Source organism: Opisthocomus hoazin, chromosome 6, assembly GCF_030867145.1.
Source record: "Opisthocomus hoazin isolate bOpiHoa1 chromosome 6, bOpiHoa1.hap1, whole genome shotgun sequence".
NCBI classification, from domain to species: Eukaryota; Metazoa; Chordata; class Aves; order Opisthocomiformes; family Opisthocomidae; genus Opisthocomus; species Opisthocomus hoazin.
Window position 1 is genome coordinate 41,393,637 of NC_134419.1, and position 18,236 is coordinate 41,411,872.

Sequence of the window (18,236 nt, forward strand, 5' to 3'; positions counted from 1 at the left end):
GATTTGAATTTGATTCTTCGTGTGGTTTATTCCCCAGCCTGATTCTCAGTCATTACCTGTTGCAAAAATACCATCTGACTTTCTGGGTTTAAAAGTGATTGGAAGATTATTCACATGTGACAATATTGTGTTGTCTGTTTTGTCGATGTTTTAATACATAAGCAATAAATTAGTACTTTTGCAATGATACTGCTCTGAACTTTTGATCCTTTGTACTTTAAAAGGTGGAGAGTTTTTTCCCTACATGTAAATGAAGTAAAGATTCACAATAGACATTTTCCTCTTTGAAGCAAGGTACAGGATGATGGTCAAGCAATTTCACTAGGAAGCATGGAAGATAATGGCCTAAAAAGCACAAGAGGAAGCTGTCTTGGTGAAACCCTGCTGAACAGAACAAAGATTTCCTATTCGCCAAGTCCACTGCTGTTCAAAGTCCAACAGGTTACAGTGGCAGGGTTACTGCTGAAAGATTCTTAGGAGTTATTCTGATCTAGGGACTTCTGCTACATTGCATTTTCTATACTGTTCTTGTGCTCTGTAAGAGTTGCTCCTATTTGAGAGCGTTGAGTGTTATGTTTATTAATAATTCTGTGAATGTGGAGGGATGAAACAGGGTGTAAACGTTTCTCTGTAATGAGTGTTTGCAGCAGGGCAGAGCTCTGCTTCTTTTCTTGCATTAAACTACTGCCAGTGCAGTTCTGTTTTGGAAAGAAATGCTGCAAGGTAAAAGCCAATCTAATCTGCAGATGGTCAAAGATCGTCTTTGCTGAGATGCCTGCTCTTTGCCCAGAGAGGCTGTGGCTGCCCCCTCCCTGACAGGGTTCAAGGCCAGGTTGGATGGAGCTCTGAGCACCCTGGTCTAGTGGAAGATGTCCCTGCTCATGGCAGGGTGTTGGAACAAGATGATCTTTAAGGTCCTTTCCAAGCCAAACCATTCTATGAAAACAAAACAAAAAAATGAATATGTAAGTTTGAATTACAAAATCGGAGTGAAGAGTTGTGTTCTCTGGAACAGCTAGTATGTTCCAAGATGAGGACCCTGGAATACTCTGGTAGTACACATCCTAATTTAAGATGTTTGTGTTTTTTGGGTTGGTTTTGTTTTGGTTTTTTTTTGTAAACTGAGTTCTGTCTCAGTTACAAGAACGTAACAGACTTTCTTCACTAGTGTTTGTAACGTTCTTATTCAGACAGATTAATAGTACTGATTTCCTAGAAAGCGATATTGAACATGTTTTCTTCAGTAAGTTCAGAACTGTGTTTAGTCTCCCGTGCATTGTGATTGATACGTAAAACTGTTTCCTAGACCACAGACTCTTAGATAAATTTCAGTTTTGCAGTGTAAACTTATTTCCAGCTTTTTGTAGCAAATAAAAAAAAAATCTTTTCTACCTGAAATGTAGGACTCGTGAATCCCTGCCCTCGGGGTCCGCTTTGAAGAATCTGTTTTAATTTTTAACCTGTGTAGGTAGAAAAACAAATACGTGGATTTGTTGCTAGTAGCATAGGAGAAAGGAAGTGCAATTTGTAAGTTCTTGCCCAGGTACAGAATGAGATTTGGTACTCTCTTTGCCAGGAATTGTGTTCGATCAGTTCTTAGAACCTACTCTGCTACAATTCTTTATTTTCCAAAGTGTGGATGCTAACCAACCGACTATTGGTTACTCTAAAGATAAACAAAACAATCTTTGTATTTACTATAAAATACAGCATGTCTAGGATTGTTCCAGGGTATAAAGTTTTTTAAAGAAATAAATAGTACGTGTAATTACATCAAAAATACTTGTTGAGAACCTTCATATTAGCTAAGTTCTCTTGCTTCTCTGGTGAATAGGAAGCCACTGATGAAGTGTTCGTTCAGTCCTTTGCAATATGCGTAGCACAGTTTACTTCTGCGTAACTGAGCCACAGCCTGGCCATGCTCTCTGGCGTGCAGACAAACAAGTGTAATTCAGGCACCTGCATCCAGGTTGCAAATGGGCTGGAGCTAAAGGAGGACAAGACTGGAGTTTTTGGTTTTGTGGTTTACTTGAAGCAAGTGAAGTAACTTACTTGAAAACCTAATGGCTTCATAATGGTTGTGGTCAGTCTGAAATGCACTCAAAGAAACGGAACTGTTTAAAGCCAGGTCTCTTTCCTTTGACCATTCATCAGAAATGAAATGATAAATTGATTTGTTCATTGCTATAGAATAAAAAGCACGTGTAGAGAGCACACAGATTGCAGAAGAGTCCTTAAAGAATACTTTCAAATGTCATTTTACTTCCTTCTGTCTGTCAGTTTTAATTTGTTCACTTGGTCTTGCTCAGTATACCAGTTCAGTGGTTTAGTGTCTTCGCTGCTTCTTCCTATGCTGCTGGCCTCTACGCAGTCTGCATCTCTGTCTTCTTGCACCTCTGAGGGCTGCCTTTGCTACCATGTTAAAAGCAAAGGGACAAGTCGATATTTCTTGAATAGATAATAAAATTCAGTTCAGCTATCTCAAGCTAAATCGTATCTGCCTTATTTAAAACTGTGGAGTGGTTTATGCTTAATGTGAGAAACTAAGATCGTGAAGTTTGGAAGCGTACATGGCAGGGAAAGAAGGATGTGTCTTGGGGATTTGGAGATAAGAGACTTAGTAGTGAGAGAGCTGCTCCTGGCAGTTTGTAACTTCAAGTATGCAGAAAAGTGCTTTTGTGCTGTAGGACTGAAAGGGACTGACATGATCCCAATTTTTAGAAGCTTTTCAGGAGAGAGCTAGGGAGATACAAGTCAGTTCACCTCCCATCAGTACCAGGCATATTAGTGGCCACGGCGATAAAGACTAGCGCTAGTGAACACGTAGGTAAATGCAGGGAATGGAGGAGGAAGATGGACCGTGTGCTGCCCGCAAAAGAAGGTGATCCGTAGAAAATCTTACCAAGTTCTTAGAAAATGCCAACAAGTGTGGGGATGATATGTATCTGGCAGGTGCCATTCGTTTGGACAGAGCCAGATTAATTCTGCTTGGATGAGAGCTTCACAAGATGGTTGCTGGTTTAGGCTGTCCCTTGGATTTTTCTGTTGACCACTGTGAGAACAGGGGACTGCGAAACTGCGTGTCTGATCTCCTGCAGTTTAATTGGTTTGAAGAGGCAGAACTGAGCACAGCAAAATCAGTAGCTCACCGACTGAAAGTTTCTGGAGACTGACACAGATGTATTAAAATTACCATTTTCACCTAAATGTGTTACGGACTCTGCTGTAGCTATTTCAGGGGAGTTGGATACTAGGAATGCTGTAGGCTGAAATTACAAGATACTGCTCAAGTTAATATCTTGAAGTGTGTGTTTTAGTGTCTGATTGTCTCCTAAATTTGTGTTGAAGGCAGAAAATATGTGTGTGTTACACTAACTTTCCCATTCTCAGATTGGATTTCTTCTAATTGTTTTAAATCTTGGAGAAGAGTGATTCTGGGGACGTTTGCATGAAACAGCAAAGGCTGTAAATCGCATGCAGCATATTGCTTTGCTGTGGAGGCTGGAGATAAGGCAAGAAATAAAAATCATTAATGGTATGTTGGCTGTTAAATTTTGTGATATTATCACTCATATGCCCAGAAGATAGACAAGTCTTTGGTCTGCTAGATCAGGTCTTCTATTTTGTTGTGGGTTTTTTTGTGTGACATGCAGTCTGACTTGCTTACTCTTGGGGGTGGGTGGGGAGGTCCCATAAATGTTCCTGTTGTCAATAGTCTTGTATCGGCGGTTTAAGAAAGTTCCTTCATGTTTCCACTCTGAGGCTATCCATTATTAAGATTAGGTAGACACAGTGACACTGGGGGTATCTGTTTAACAGGGGCATATTGTACTCATTTCAGATGCTTCAGGATAGATACACGAGCTACCAAGATCAGTGTTTTTTATTTACCTGCAACTTAGATCAATTGTTTGGCGTCTCTTTGGTAAGTTTATTTTAATAGATGTCATTCAAATTACAGAATCTGTTAAGAGAAATTTTCCGTTCATTACGCACTACGTGTAACCGAGAGTGTTACCTCTGGTTTGTGTTTTTGATCCTATAGAATGAGTATCTTGGATAAGCCTAGGTCAGGTTGTAGAGTGTGGTAGGAGAAGAATGCTGACAATGTTATTGCCATGCAGGTGAAGTTTCACTGCTTTAATGTAGAGTGAAAACATGTGAAAATGACCATAAAGAACTAGTTTCAAAGTCCCCAACCACTGGAAGGATTCCATGAGCAAGGGTATACCAGTAAAACTCTAAAGCTGCTTGTGGTTGCCTAACTAATGATTCCAGACTCTTGATAGTGGTTTCTTATTAATCCTCATAAGGTACTGACCAAGAAAGTATAATTACAGCACTATTATGTATGAGGAAAATTGAAGTGGAAGAAGAAAATTCTTGTCAAAGTAATTTTAAATTATACAAGAATGAAGTCCAGGTCTTGCAGACAGCCTGAAAACACTTTCTATTAGTGCCTAGGTTTTCGTGTATATGAAGTTGGTAGGTTAAACTGTAAAGTTACTTGAAGCAACTGTAAGTTCTCCTCATGGCTTTATTTTAAAAATGTAGGTTATTCTCTTCCTGTGTTGGGACTTCTGTTGATAATTGTGCCACTGCATTTTTGCACTTTTTTCTACAGGCAATGATTAGTACAAAACTTGTCTTTATATGTTATGAACAAGCTGATCCAAAATTCTTCCTTGGTACAAGTGGAGGTTTATCTAAAATGCTGCAGTGCAGGCTAGACACTATAGGTCTCCTTTTGTGCAGCTGGAAGTGAAACAGTTTTTTACTTTCAGACTGTTCGGGATGCATTGTTGTTTTCAATGAGAAGTTTGGCTTGTGGTGTCAACAGCAGTTACAGCTAGTACTTAGATGTATCATCTAGTTACAAAAAAATATAATATGCTGCAACTTCAGAGGTTAAAACACCTTCCTTTTCTTACATTTTAAGGTAGTGTTTCTTCTGTAAAGCAGAAGAGATATACTTGCTGAGTTTCCAGTGGTACCGTGCAGATGTCGGCAGGTTTTATGCAGGCTGTGGTGTGTACAGGTAGGCAGCTGTGGGATGGTATTCTTCCTGAAGCTCTGGCATTTGATCATCAATCATGCTAATAGAGATGAAGGGTACACTACTTATTTCAGTATCTGTGGTGTTACTGATCACTTGGAATGCAGTAGGATGTCTGCTTTCTGGTGTAAACATTTTAATGCAAACCGGAGGTTAGAGTATGGTGCCTAGTGCATGTGTCTTTTCCAAGCTGAGTTGTGGACCTTTTCTAATGCCCCTGAAAAAAGGAAGACCATTGTTTCCAGCTGAGTAAATACACGTGTATGTATGTGTGCGTTTCATATTTTGATGTACATAAAAAATAGATGTGTGTGTGTACGGTTTGTATATGGTAAAGCATACAGCAAAAAAAGGAAACAGCCACCGCTTCGCTCAAAGCTGGATGTTAAACATATGTTTTTAATTTATAGCTAACTCGATTAGGAGAAACTTTGTGAAGAAGTCAGGATGATTTGTTTAGCAAATGTGACATGGCTGTACTAGGTGTATTTTAAAGCAATCTTTGAAAAATAAAAAGAGGGATTCCAACTGAAAAAAAACCCCCACAAACCCAACAAACTATTTCAAGTATTTAATAATATTTGAAGGCAAAAGAACCATATATGTTGGTGGATTCCAAATGAGTTTGAGTAATGTAATTCCATGAGCATGAGGACCGTGCTTATGGTGGAACAAGCATTTTGTAACCCTGGTGTTTAAGGCCCCTGTTTTGGTAGTGTTTGTAAAGGCACGGTGCAGAGTATGTGTCATGGAGGGATGAATTACTGTGGAAGGACACATTTTATTAACTGTGTTGTTTTTTTCTTTCTCCTGAATCAGTTTTAATGGTGGCAAATACCAGACTACTTCTGTTATCTCCAAGCAGGTGTGTTCTACCTGAAATTGTAAAAGCTTTTAAAGCTGAAGAGAGTTGAAAAGGACTTGCATACATAGAATATAAAATAAAGGTGGTGTATTTTATAATAGCTGATCGGTTACTGTTTTGAAGACTGCAAACTGGAATTATTTGAATGTTCTTAAACGTGAATTAAGGGAGATTATTTTTTGATTATTTCTCCTAAGGAATTCTCCTAGTAATTCAGCTTGTGAATTATATATCACCTCTGAAATACAACAACTAACTGTTTAATCAAAAACTGATGTCGCCTGGGGCTTCTTGAAGAAAACTGACTTATTATGTTAATTATATTTCATGTGACACTTTCGCTTGAGATTCTTCTGAAAAGTCTTGGCTTCAGTGATGTAGCTCAGGTGTGACGTTTCTCAAAAGGCCAGGCATTTGTAGTTCTAAATGAGATCACGTATGATGAGTCCTGTTCTGAAATGTGTTGGCTTTTTCTTTCCTCCTTGCCTTATGATTAGAAGGGGGGGTTCTGGTTAGTGTTTGGTTCTCATAACATAAGGTCTGAGTCTCTTACAAGGATTTAATCTTTTTCTATGTCACTGTAATGATGGAAGCCAATCTCTTTTGTGGGTAGGATTTCTTTAATTGCGAGAGTTAATGATAATGTAGTCAGTCATGCTGATCTTTCTATTAATACCAACTTTCTTAAGGGGGAGTTAAAATTCTTTAGTTTTTTGTCTCAAGAAGGTATTCTGTTTCTCTTCCTTCTAGGCTATTTACTTTCTAGAAGAGAGGGTCAAGCAGGATCCCCTGAAAAGCCATTGTCTGATCTGGGTCGTCTCTCATACCTGGCTTACTGGAAGAGTGTCATCTTAGAATACCTGAACTGCCACCATGAAAAACAAATCAGCATCAAAGGAATGAGTCGAGCTACTGGGATGTGTCCACACGATATTGCTACAACCCTGCAACAGCATAGCATGATAGATAAAAGAGAAGATAGGTCAGTGAATCTTGTAAATATTTGAAAAATACTGAGACAAAACATTCACTTTCTCTGCTTACAAAATGGTTGAGGTGAAAAATGTCTGTGTAAAATTCTGACTTGAAAATGAATGATAACCATCTCACTGAAGAAATCCGTATGACTGGGTCTTGTTGAGGTCTCGCACAAAGGGTTTTTCTCCCTAAACAAATGGTGGGATTTTGGATCCACCTTCATCTTACTGGTTGTTGGAAGGGTGCAGCCAGCCTGAAACATTGTCAGGGAAGAATTTTGTTCCGTTCAGTATCATCTTCCGTAAGTACAGTTACTGAATCTTGCTTTGCAAATACCTTGCTTTGAATACCAGTGAGGGAAAAATTAGGGTTTGTGGGTGGCAGTCTCTCTCTCCGCACCCCCTTTCTCAGTCATTGCTGCATTCACACAAGCCGTGGGATCAGACCAGCTCCATATGGAGTCCTCCTGCCCAAGGTACTGGCAATGCAAATGACTTCTTAAAGTTTCTATTTAATGTTACAATCAACGTTGAAAGTTAGTGCACTGGGCAGGTGAGTTCCTGTTTTGTGACTATCTTCTTTCTTAATGTACTTCATTGGTATTTTAGATTTTAAGTGGGTTGGTTTTGTTGTTTGGTCTCTTTTTTTCATAAAATGTGTTAAATGACTTGCCAGTGGTTTTTTTGTTTCTGAAGAACTTCATAATTTTTTCCAGATGTTCCGATCATAGAAACTTTATAATTAAGCAAAACTGCCCTAGTGGGTTGCCAAAAAATAAAATGAAGATCAGGAATAGCTCAGCCTCGCTAACTTTTATGTGCACCAGCTCTAGTATTCAAAGCTAGCAAGTTTTGAACTAGTGAGAATGCAAGTCTTCAAAAAGGAGGCTGGCTTACAGGCTGGTATTACGAGAGCAGTAAGAGGAGTGCTGTCATTGCGTTAAAACCTTAACTTTATGGGGTGTTACTTATAGACAACCTGATGGGACAAATGCGTTTTAAGGGAGAATCAAATATGTAATCGTTACTTATATGCCCTGTCACAAATTATTGTAGGCCCTGAATACTGACACACAGTTAGAAAATAACAATTTTTTTTCATCTAAAGAATTCAAAATACTTTACAAACAAGGTCAGTTAGTGTGTTTTCACAGGTAGTAATATCCCTTAGACAGGGACGTGGACTGAGCTGGCTAAGAGTGTCCAGAAGGTCAGTGGCTGAGCCAGGAAAAGAAATCACATCTTTGAAATGCCTGCCAGATGCCTTGAGTATGGCTGCTTATGACTTCCTACATTTTGTTAATTTTTCTTACATGTAGGGAAGTAGAAGTTTGTTACAATGCGGTGAAGAGGTTTCACCTGGATCTGATTTTTTTTTTTAGAGCATTATCTGAGGAAAAGCAATGTTGTCACTTAACTTACCTGATATTTATAGCATTTGAAATCCTTGCTAAAAAAATCAACATATTTTTTATGGCTTACAATTGTATAGTTCTTTGTAACAGGGGAACTCTGGTTGGATATGTGGTAGCATAACAGCATACTGTGCTACTATGTTAGTCTTTAGCTACTTTTGAGATGGTACTTCATTTCATAGTAATTAGAAAGTTGTTTACTGCTGCATCAGCGTAGGACTGAAGTACGTTTTTATGATTCGTTAGAAACCCCAGGTTTCTAACTTGCTTTCTTGTCTAGTTAGCTACCATCTTTAGTTGTAATATTAACGACTTTCTCACTCTTTACTTGATGATCCACAATGTTTTCTGTTTATGCTTGTGTGTTGTATTAACACTGGAAATTGTTCTGGCAGTGACTGAAGTGCCAACACTAAACCTCTTGCCTGGGTTTTGAGTAGTCAGCTATAAAACCTTTACATTCCTGTCTGTTGCCTTAGTAATCTGTGGTATTTGGCTTCATAAACTTCCTCTTAGTAGGCCGTTGTTTCCTTACTTTCTCTGAGTAAACAGTCAGTAGTGTAAGTGTGTTACCTGTGTGTGTCAGCCGATACTTTTAATTTGCTGTATCCATTTATTTACCCATCCATTTTCACAGGTGATCGTGCAAAAGGATTTAAACTGTAGGGAGGTTGTTTTCGGTGATCACTTTCTAAAATGACTGTTTATTGGATTGTAGGTTTGTAATTATTAGAAGAGAAAAGCTGATTTCAAGTCACATGGAGAAACTGAAAGCGAATCCACGTATCAATGAAGTCGATCCTGAAAGCTTACGATGGACTCCTTTGTTAGTTCCTAATGCTGCAGTTTCTGAAGAAGAGAGAGAAGCAGAAAAGGAGGTAAGAGCAGAAACTTCTCATTCTGGATTTCCCTTCCTTTCCCTGCATCGGTCTGAATGTGCAACATTAAACTGTCTTAAATAGAGCAGTTTTAACTTTGACCACCGCTTAATGGTGGAGGCTACTGATACTATTGTCATGCCCAATTTTTGGAAGCTGTGCAGCAAGACATGGCAACTTTGGGGGGATGAGTATGAAAACTGAAAACATGAATCACTGGTCATGGAGCTGTACTTATCACTCTTGAAGTAGTCGAAGAGCATGTAATCAGATCAAATTTGGTGCAGAGCTCAGGGGCTGCAGTGTCAATCGATTCTTTGTGTTATGAACTTGCTGGGAGTGATCCATGTCAGTGGGCATGTAATGTAGTGCTAAAGGACTTAAATCAATTCGCTGCATCATTAATAGTGCTAAATATCCCATGAAATGCAATCTTCTTTGGTTTGTTATCCTAACTGTTGTAAGGGAGCTACTAGATGATTCAGCTGAAATGTTGTTGCTAGGTTAGCCAGCAGTGCTAATCAGGGTTGACTTATTGTAACTCTTTAGCTGAACGTAAAGGATATGGCGAAGTAAATGCTGTTTCAGTGACCTGTTATTTTAACCTCAACCCTTCAGGCTGAGCGTCTGATGGAACAAGCTAGCTGCTGGGAAAAGGAAGAGCAAGAGATATTCTCCACCAGAACTAATAGTAGGCAATCACCTGCAAAAGTACAATCTAAAAATAAATATTTGCGATCTCCAGAAAGTGTGGCAGTGGTGGGGGAGCGAGGGCAATCCACAGAGCAATCGAAGGAGAGCAGTGAGGAGGACGGCGAGGAGGAGAATCAGCAGAGTTCGCCTCCCCGGCTGACAAAGCCACAGTCGCTGGCCATGAAAAGAAAGGTGTGTTACTTCAGCGCTTTGCTTGAAAGCCATTCATTTCTGATGTCAATCAAATTGTTAGCATCAGAATAACAGTCTAGTTTTTTTACAAATATTTATTAAGCGGTTTTAATCCTTTCTATCTTCTTGGGACACTGAACAACTCCTGTTTTTTCTCCTCCATCGGATTTTTTTATCTTTTGGATTTTTCACAGAACTGTGAAATACTAGTGACACAAAAATCAGAATTTCCTGTTAATTTTTAAACTAGTGATTGCCCTCTGCTGTTTGGCGTTGGTATTGGTTCAATATTTTAACGGTTTTTCCCTTTTTCATTTTAAGATGGAGTCCAGCTTGTGGGGTTTGTCTTTTTGTTGTTTTTAATATAGGAACTCCTTAAAGGGACAGACTGTTTTTCAAAAGCAAATGCTGTTAAAACAAAAGGGGGGTTTTACCCTTATTTTTCTAATTTCCAAGAGCTTTAATTGTTAATTTCTGGTTACTGCAGTGTTTACATAATTCTTAATTTTGTTGAAATATCAACTATTTGAATGGTTTAAATTAGTAAACTTGAGGATCCCAAAATTTGAAAGCACTCACCTCAGCCTGTGTATTTTGGTGTGTCTGGTGAGAATTAGGGAGCTGGAATGTCCCTTTGTTTATACTTTAGATGAGCAGACTTAGAAGTAACTCTAAATCTGTGAGAAAACATAATAATAGAAATATAAACTGTTTAACAGTGTTTTTTCTTTATATTAGCCAACTGTAGGATTCTTTTAGTGTATTGTTGAGACCTGTGTGAAGCTTGAGGTGCGCTTCCTTTGCTGTTTTTTTCTATAGCTGTACTTATTTCTAAAATATCAGAAACCAGAAATGTAGAAGAATAAACTTTGATGCTTGTGAAGGTGGTTGGGGAATTATAAATCTGCAGAGGAAAAATGTGTAAGTACAATTTATGTAATATTGCTAGGAATATTGTTTGGCAGAAGAAGGTAAAAGCCACTAGAATATGAAGAAAATTCTAGTCTTAATTTTCACCCACAGATTTGTGTGCTTATATAGATACATACCTATTGTAACTGTTTAGCCATTTTACTTTTAGGTTCTGTCTACGTTTGTTTGATGCAACGTAAGGTATTTTTTGAACGAGTAGCTAGATTATTGAGAGCTCACTTTACAAGAAGTTATTTGTGTCCAGAGTCAGCTAACAAACAGGACTGTAGGAAGAGTTATATTTGTGGAATTGTTTTTCAGAGACCTTTCATACTGAAAAAGAAAAGGGGCCGTAAGCGCAGAAGGATTAATAGCAGTGTTACAACAGAGACAATTTCTGAAACAACAGAGGTGTTGAATGAGCCGTTTGATAACTCGGATGAAGAGCGCCCCATGCCGCAGCTGGAACCTACCTGTGAGATGGATGGTGAAGATGACGACTCGAAGCCTGTGATTAGAAAAGCTTTTGAGTATCAACCTGGGCAGCAGAAACAGGAGAAGGAGGAGGAGGAGGAGCAGAACAAGGAGGAGAAAGATATTCATTGTTACAGGAGTGATGACAATTGTACAAGTAAGCTGAAGGTGTTCTTGTATCTGCACAAAATTAGTTTGTCGAGTGGCCTTCAAAGGAAATGCTTATTTTTGTCATAAATCTGGAAATTTTTAACCAGATATCTTTAACCATTTTGGTCTTACAGTCTTAATAATGCTTTCTGCTTAGGGATGCTACTGGAGCCATTAGTCTTAGATAGTTGATTAGAGTTCAGTGGTGGCTTCAGACTTTTTTTGTTTTGTTTCTATTGTTTTTACTTTTTTTTGTTACTCCTGACCTGTTAATGTTATAATCTGTTTTCTGTGTTCAGAAGACACATTTTTTCCAGTATGAAGCACTGCAGTCCTTGTTATGTTGCCAAAACCAACTTTTATGTCCCTGCAACGGAGCAGGGATATCACTGGAATATTGTCTAATATTGTTTATGTATCCTAGGTAGAGGATACAAGCAAAAAGTAAGATTTAATTCACATGAATATCTTCCTATTCAACACTGTTGCTATTGCAACGAAATGTTTCTTTTTTCTGGGGCACAATGTGTCCGCTTCACTAGGGTCCCTATTTTTTTCCCCACAAAAAAGAGGGGATAGTTTTAACTGTGTTCTTTCAAAGCTGCTTATCTAGTTTGATTTCAAGGCGATTTCCTGGCAGAGACGCAGATGGATGGATAGTGAAACTACTAATGAGCTCTTGTGAACATATACTCATCCCTTGACCTCCTGGCTCTCAAATTACGCTTATAAGTTGTAATTCCAGAATGAATGACTGGATTTTCAGGTCTATATATTTGCTTTAAGAAGTCAGTGGGTCCTACTTTAGCATTTTCATAATTGCATGGGAAGTTTAGTCTTTGCGATCCTCAGTTGAGGGATCATGCACTGATTTCTATTTGAAACAGCTTTTGCGCGACTGGAGCAACCATGCTTACAAACGTTGGTGCTGGTACAAACCAGTGCACATTATGTTAGAATATTACTGCTTTTTCCTGCCTCTCAACAGAAATGAATTAAACTAGTAGCAGATTCAGAGTGTTCCAGCTGTGTCCCAGTGGTCAGGTTTGCAGTGCTTTAACTGGACTAATACTGTGCATTTGTCCATGGACCACGTCATCACTTTAATTGGCTGTAGGAGTGTTGTAACACTGCAGCGAGAGGCAGAAGTTGGCAAAGGAGTATTGCTGAAGCCGTGACACTCCCAAGTGCAGCCTGTTATGTCCTGAGAACTCTCCCTTTTTCTGGTGTATATGCAAGTGGTATCTGGGGAGAGAGGAGAGGAGTGAATGTGTTTGGGTAGTTTTTTTATAGTCAACGGATTAATTTAGTGCTCTGACACACTCTGTATTTAAATTATCTTTTGGCTTTTGTCATGCATGTGCTGCCAGTGAGAAGATACTGGAATGAACCACCTTTTTTTTTTTTTCAGTGTCGGTACTGAAGCGTGAGTATGTGCTTAGTATAGCTTGTCCTCCAGAACGATCAAACAGGAAGCTCCAGACTCGCGTGTTATTAATGTGAAAATAGATGAATATGTATTAGATCACTGTCTATATAAAGTGATGGCATGCCTCTGTTCTAAAAACACAGGTTGATGATCAAATATTTTGATGGTATTTTCGCTTTAGTTTACGTGTCTTGTGATATTGAAATCTCAGAGATTCTTCTGGTGTATAAATGGTGGTTCTGAGGGTCACGGCTAACAGGCCACCAAACAAGAACAACTTTATCTGTCTGTCAGTGTGTGTGAGCTGTAGATATTATGTCGTTCTATTGTGATCTGAGATCTGTTTAGCACTCTTGTTCCAGAGTTTCTTAATGCATTTTGAGTTTATAAATTACTTTGGGTTTATGTTTGAAAATATTGATCAGTTTGTGCAAGCTAAGAGTTTGCTTTTGTCTCTGTTTATTGTCTCCCAAAGATAATGCAGAGGATGTAGCTGTATTGGAAGAAAGCACTAAAGACAATCTTGAACCTTTAAAGAGTAAGCAGGGTTGGCCCAAAGGAGTTAAGCGCGGTCCATCTAAATGGAGGCAAAGCAAAGAAAGAAAACCTGGCTTTAAGCTTAATTTATACACTCCACCCGAGACTCCCATGGAGCCTGACTATCAGGTGCTGGTGGAGGAACAAAAGGAAGCAGCCGAAGACAAGCCCTGCTCAGTTTCTGCGGTTACGGAGGAAGCCATTAAAGAGCCTGTTGAAGCATTACCGCCACCAGATGATGAAGTAAAAGAGGTGGAACCTGAACCACTGCATCCACCTAGTGAACCCTTTGAAAAACAAGAAAACGATACGATGAAAGCTGGGGAAGAAGAAAGGAGTGTAGAAGAAGGTGGAATTGATTCGAAAGATCAGGAAAAAGACAAAGCAGAAGAGGTGTTTCTGCAAAAAGAGGAGTCGGTGCATTTGGACGATCAGGAGGAGGAGGAGGATGATGACGAAGAACCTTCTCACAATGAGGATCATGATGCAGATGATGAAGACGATAGCCACATGGGTTCAACAGAAGTGGAGAAAGAGGACTTGCCTGGTGAAGCTTTCAAAGAAATACTGGAAACACAGCAATCTTTTTTAGACGCAAATGTTCACACTGGTAATTCAAATCAAGAGGGCTTAATGGCTTGTGGAGTTGACCTGGCAGCTGATGAGTGTGACAGTGACCAGAAAGAACTTGGTACAGATTCAGACCCGGTGCCTGAATCTGATGATGACCATACAGCTAACAACCAGGACCAAAAAGCTGGTGAAGACTTACATTCCGATTTCAAGGGAGAGAGTACGGAGACCATGGAGATAGATTCAGAGACAGTTCAAGCAGTACAGTCGCTGACCCAAGAAGCAAGTGAACATGAAGATACGTTTCAGGACTGTGCAGAGACTCAGGAGGCCTGTAGAAGTTTGCAAAACTATGCCCATAATGACCAAAGTCCCCAGATGACCACACTGGATGATTGTCAGCAGTCTGACCACAGTAGCCCGGTTTCATCTGTGCACTCTCATCCCAGCCAGTCAGTGCGCTCTGTCAATAGTCCAAACGTTGCTGCTTTAGAGAACAGCTATGCTCAGATCAGCCCAGATCAAAGTGCCATTTCTGTGCCATCTCTACAGAACATGGAGACCAGCCCCATGATGGACGTTCCCTCGGTTTCTGACCATTCGCAACAAGTTGTGGATAGTGGGTTTAGTGACCTAGGGAGCATTGAGAGCACAACAGAAAACTATGAAAACCCCAGCAGTTACGATTCTACAATGGGTAGTAGTATCTGTGGAAACAACTCTTCTCAAAACAGTTGCTCGTACAGTAGCCTTACGTCTAGTAACCTAACGCAGAGTAGCTGTGCAGTGACGCAGCAGATGTCGAACATGAATGGAAGCTGCAGTATGATGCAACAAACAAACATCAACTCTCCTCCCACTTGCAACGTAAAATCTCCCCAAGGTTGTGTTGTCGAAAGGCCTCCGAGCAGCAACCAGCAGTTATCCCAGTGCAGCATGGCCGCTAATTTTACACCACCTATGCAGTTAACCGAAATCCCTGAATCTGGCAACGCCAACATTGGATTATACGAAAGAATGGGGCAGAGCGAATTTGGAGCGGGCCATTACTCGCAGCCGTCTGCCACCTTCAGCCTTGCCAAACTGCAGCAGTTAACTAACACGCTTATGGATCATTCTTTGCCTTACAGCCATTCAGCTGCTGTAACTTCCTATGCAAACAGTGCCTCTTTGTCCACCCCTTTAAGTAATACAGGGCTCGTCCAGCTTTCTCAGTCTCCACACGCTGTTCCTGGAGGACCCCAAGCACAGGCCACCATGACCCCTCCCCCCAACCTTACTCCTCCTCCCATGAATTTGCCACCTCCCCTTTTGCAGCGTAACATGGCTTCGTCGAACATTGGAATATCCCATTCCCAAAGACTGCAGACTCAGATGGCCAGCAAAGGTCATGTTTCTGTACGAACCAAATCCACGCCTCTGCCGCCGGCTGCTGCAGCCCATCAGCCGCAGATTTACGGGCGTGCTTCACAGACTGTGGCCATGCAAGGGCCCGCGCGGACCTTAACCATGCAGCGTGGTATGAACATGAGTGTAAATTTGATGCCAGCCCCAGCTTATAATGTCAATTCAGTGAACATGAATATGAACACCCTTAACGCCATGAACGGCTATAGTATGTCCCAGCCGATGATGAACAGTGGCTACCACAGCAATCATGGGTATATGAATCAAACGCCCCAGTACCCCATGCAGATGCAGATGGGGATGATGGGAACTCAGCCATATGCACAGCAGCCAATGCAGACAGCACCCCACAGTAACATGATGTACACGCCTGCGGGGCATCATGGCTACATGAACACGGGCATGTCCAAACAGTCTCTGAACGGCTCCTACATGAGAAGGTAGGCCCTTCGGAGGGACAGGCTGCCGACCTGGCCTATCAGATTGATCTGCACAAATATCTTTTGGAGAGTACGATTTCAAAACCAGCAATTGGTGTGAATGCAAAAACGTTTGTTGGCACCATGTAAAAGCTGTATGCAGCAGAAAGCCTTATACAAGTTTTTCTTTTTTTTTTATTTCTTGTTTTGGGTTTTGTTTCCTTTTTTTTTTTTTAAATTTTTGGGGTTTAACTTCTCTTTTCTTTGGGGGGAATTAGGTGGTTTTCCATTTTTTCTTTGTTTCATTGAGCTTGAAGTTCTCTGGAAAGGAAGAACTCTTTCTATGAACTGCAATTACACAGCAGCTGATGGTTCAGAGCCATTTTATGTGCCTGCTCCCATTAAAAATGTGGATAAATAGACTCCAAAACTATCAGACAGTACCGGATCGTGAGCTTTCTCTCTCTCCTTTCCCACATGTAAATGCCTTTTAGCAGTTCTTTTATTGTATTATTTTGTTTCTGAAGGTGACACTTCCGCATGCCGCTAATGTCTTTGTTAGTGACAGTGCATTTTGTAGTACTGTACAAGTGTTGTGCTTAACAGTAAGCCATTTCTTAATTTTTTTGCCTTGATTAGGTTACCCTAGTTTGAGGGGTAAAAAAAACAGAACTATATTTTTGTTAATTATAAAACTTGTAAAAAATAATAAAAAAAGCTGCGAAAGCTATTCACATTTTGGTTAGTTCAAAGGGTTTTATTGCTGTATGTTTAGTGTAAAGTTGAGACTCTTTTCCATTTTTGTGACCAGTTTCTTTGGGGCTGGGGTAGGAAAAAAGGCAGCTTTCTGTTTTATAAATACTGTTATGTTTTTAGTCGATTGAAACATCTCAGTGTTTATTTGTCAAGTTTTGAAACATTTTCATATATGTCCAAATACTTGGCAGGATTTAAAAAAAAAAGTAGTGAATTTGGTGTAAAGTTGCTATTTTATGGAAATGCCTCTAACTTTACATTTTCATTCCATCTGTAGATTTTTCTATCTTTATAAAATATTGGAGTTATTTTTTAAGGGAAAAAAATAGAGCAGTAGCGTGTGAATAGCTCAAACTAAGCTTACAGATCGCATGTAAAAAGGCAAAAGTTATTTGTGTCTGTTTATATTGCTTCCTTTTTTGTAGCCTTTGTACCTGTACAGAGTGACTGTAAGGGCCGAACAGAAGAGGCTTGATACATGTAAAAATAGGACCCAGTGACACTCTTGTATTTATCTGTTATCTTTTTAGTCAGTCACTTAAAAAAAAAGAAAAAAACACACAAAAACCAACCCAAGAAACAAAAATAAAAACTGCAAAAAACACTCCCCCCCCAAGCTGTACATTTTAACATAAAATAAATTATGATGAGCCATTTTTAGCCTCTTGTGTCTTGTCATAGTTTGATGTTGCATGGGAATTACCTCCTGAAACAGTGTTTGTTAAAGTGCTCTCTCACGCTTGATCTAAAGCCCATTCAAGCTGATGGGGTTTGGATTAGGCTGTTAGAGCCTAAGTGTAGGTTACTCATCATAATTGCATACACCTTGTGAAAATAAAGAGTATCTAAGATTATTTTTTTTAATAATCTTAATAAAATATTGAATAAATATGTATTTAATACATTACAAGGTTGTCAATATTTAATGTATGAAACGTCTTTCCTATAGAAAGTGTGAATATGTATGTTAAAGGGCATGTGATAGTAACAGACATGGTATTTGAGCTGTATCTTAATGGTAGAATTGTAATCTCTTCCTTTGATGTTATTGCTGGCTTACAAGGTGATGCAAGTCTTGTGTAGCACCTTTGAGTTCTGTGTAGATGCGCGCACACAAACGCATGCACGTATACAGGAACACTTCTGATCTAGGAAGAGAAGGTCTGTAAAAATCAAGGCGGCGGTCTGTGCATGGAGCCCGTGAGTGGACCGAGTTTAAACTGGGTGCGTGTGAATCTGCACAAGGAGGAAGCCTTGTAAGAATTTTTCAAAACGCTTCTGATGTGAATGTTGCCCCCGAGTCCCCCCTCTAGCCCACTGACCCTGCGGGAGGGTGGCTAGCTAAGGTGAAAGGATTGCTCATCTTCACTGAAAACTGTGTCCCCATGTCGGTATATAAAACAGCTTTATAGGTGATATTTGACGTGCTCACAAGTCAGAAATGTGTATTTCTTTAAAAAAAACGCTTAAAGTGTGTGATGTTGCTAAATGAAGCAATTGATA

General features: G+C 39.7%; 1 protein-coding gene across 4 annotated transcripts in view; it reads left to right on the top strand.

Annotated features, from left to right (window-relative positions):
* KAT6B (lysine acetyltransferase 6B) overlaps positions 1–17,657 on the top strand; it is a 124,282-nt gene extending 106,625 nt beyond the window's left edge. For 2 of the 4 annotated variants that reach the window (XM_075422904.1, XM_075422905.1), the window contains exons 13-17: positions 6,672–6,903; positions 9,032–9,191; positions 9,810–10,076; positions 11,310–11,619; positions 13,517–17,657. In XM_075422904.1, coding sequence (XP_075279019.1) covers positions 6,672–6,903; positions 9,032–9,191; positions 9,810–10,076; positions 11,310–11,619; positions 13,517–16,002 — 3,455 coding nt within the window. In that variant the 3' untranslated portion in view covers positions 16,003–17,657. The remainder of the gene's footprint in view (positions 1–6,671; positions 6,904–9,031; positions 9,192–9,809; positions 10,077–11,309; positions 11,620–13,516) is intronic. The other 2 variants (XM_075422906.1, XM_075422908.1) reach the window with 1 other exon arrangement.
* Positions 17,658–18,236: the final 579 nt, after the last annotated feature.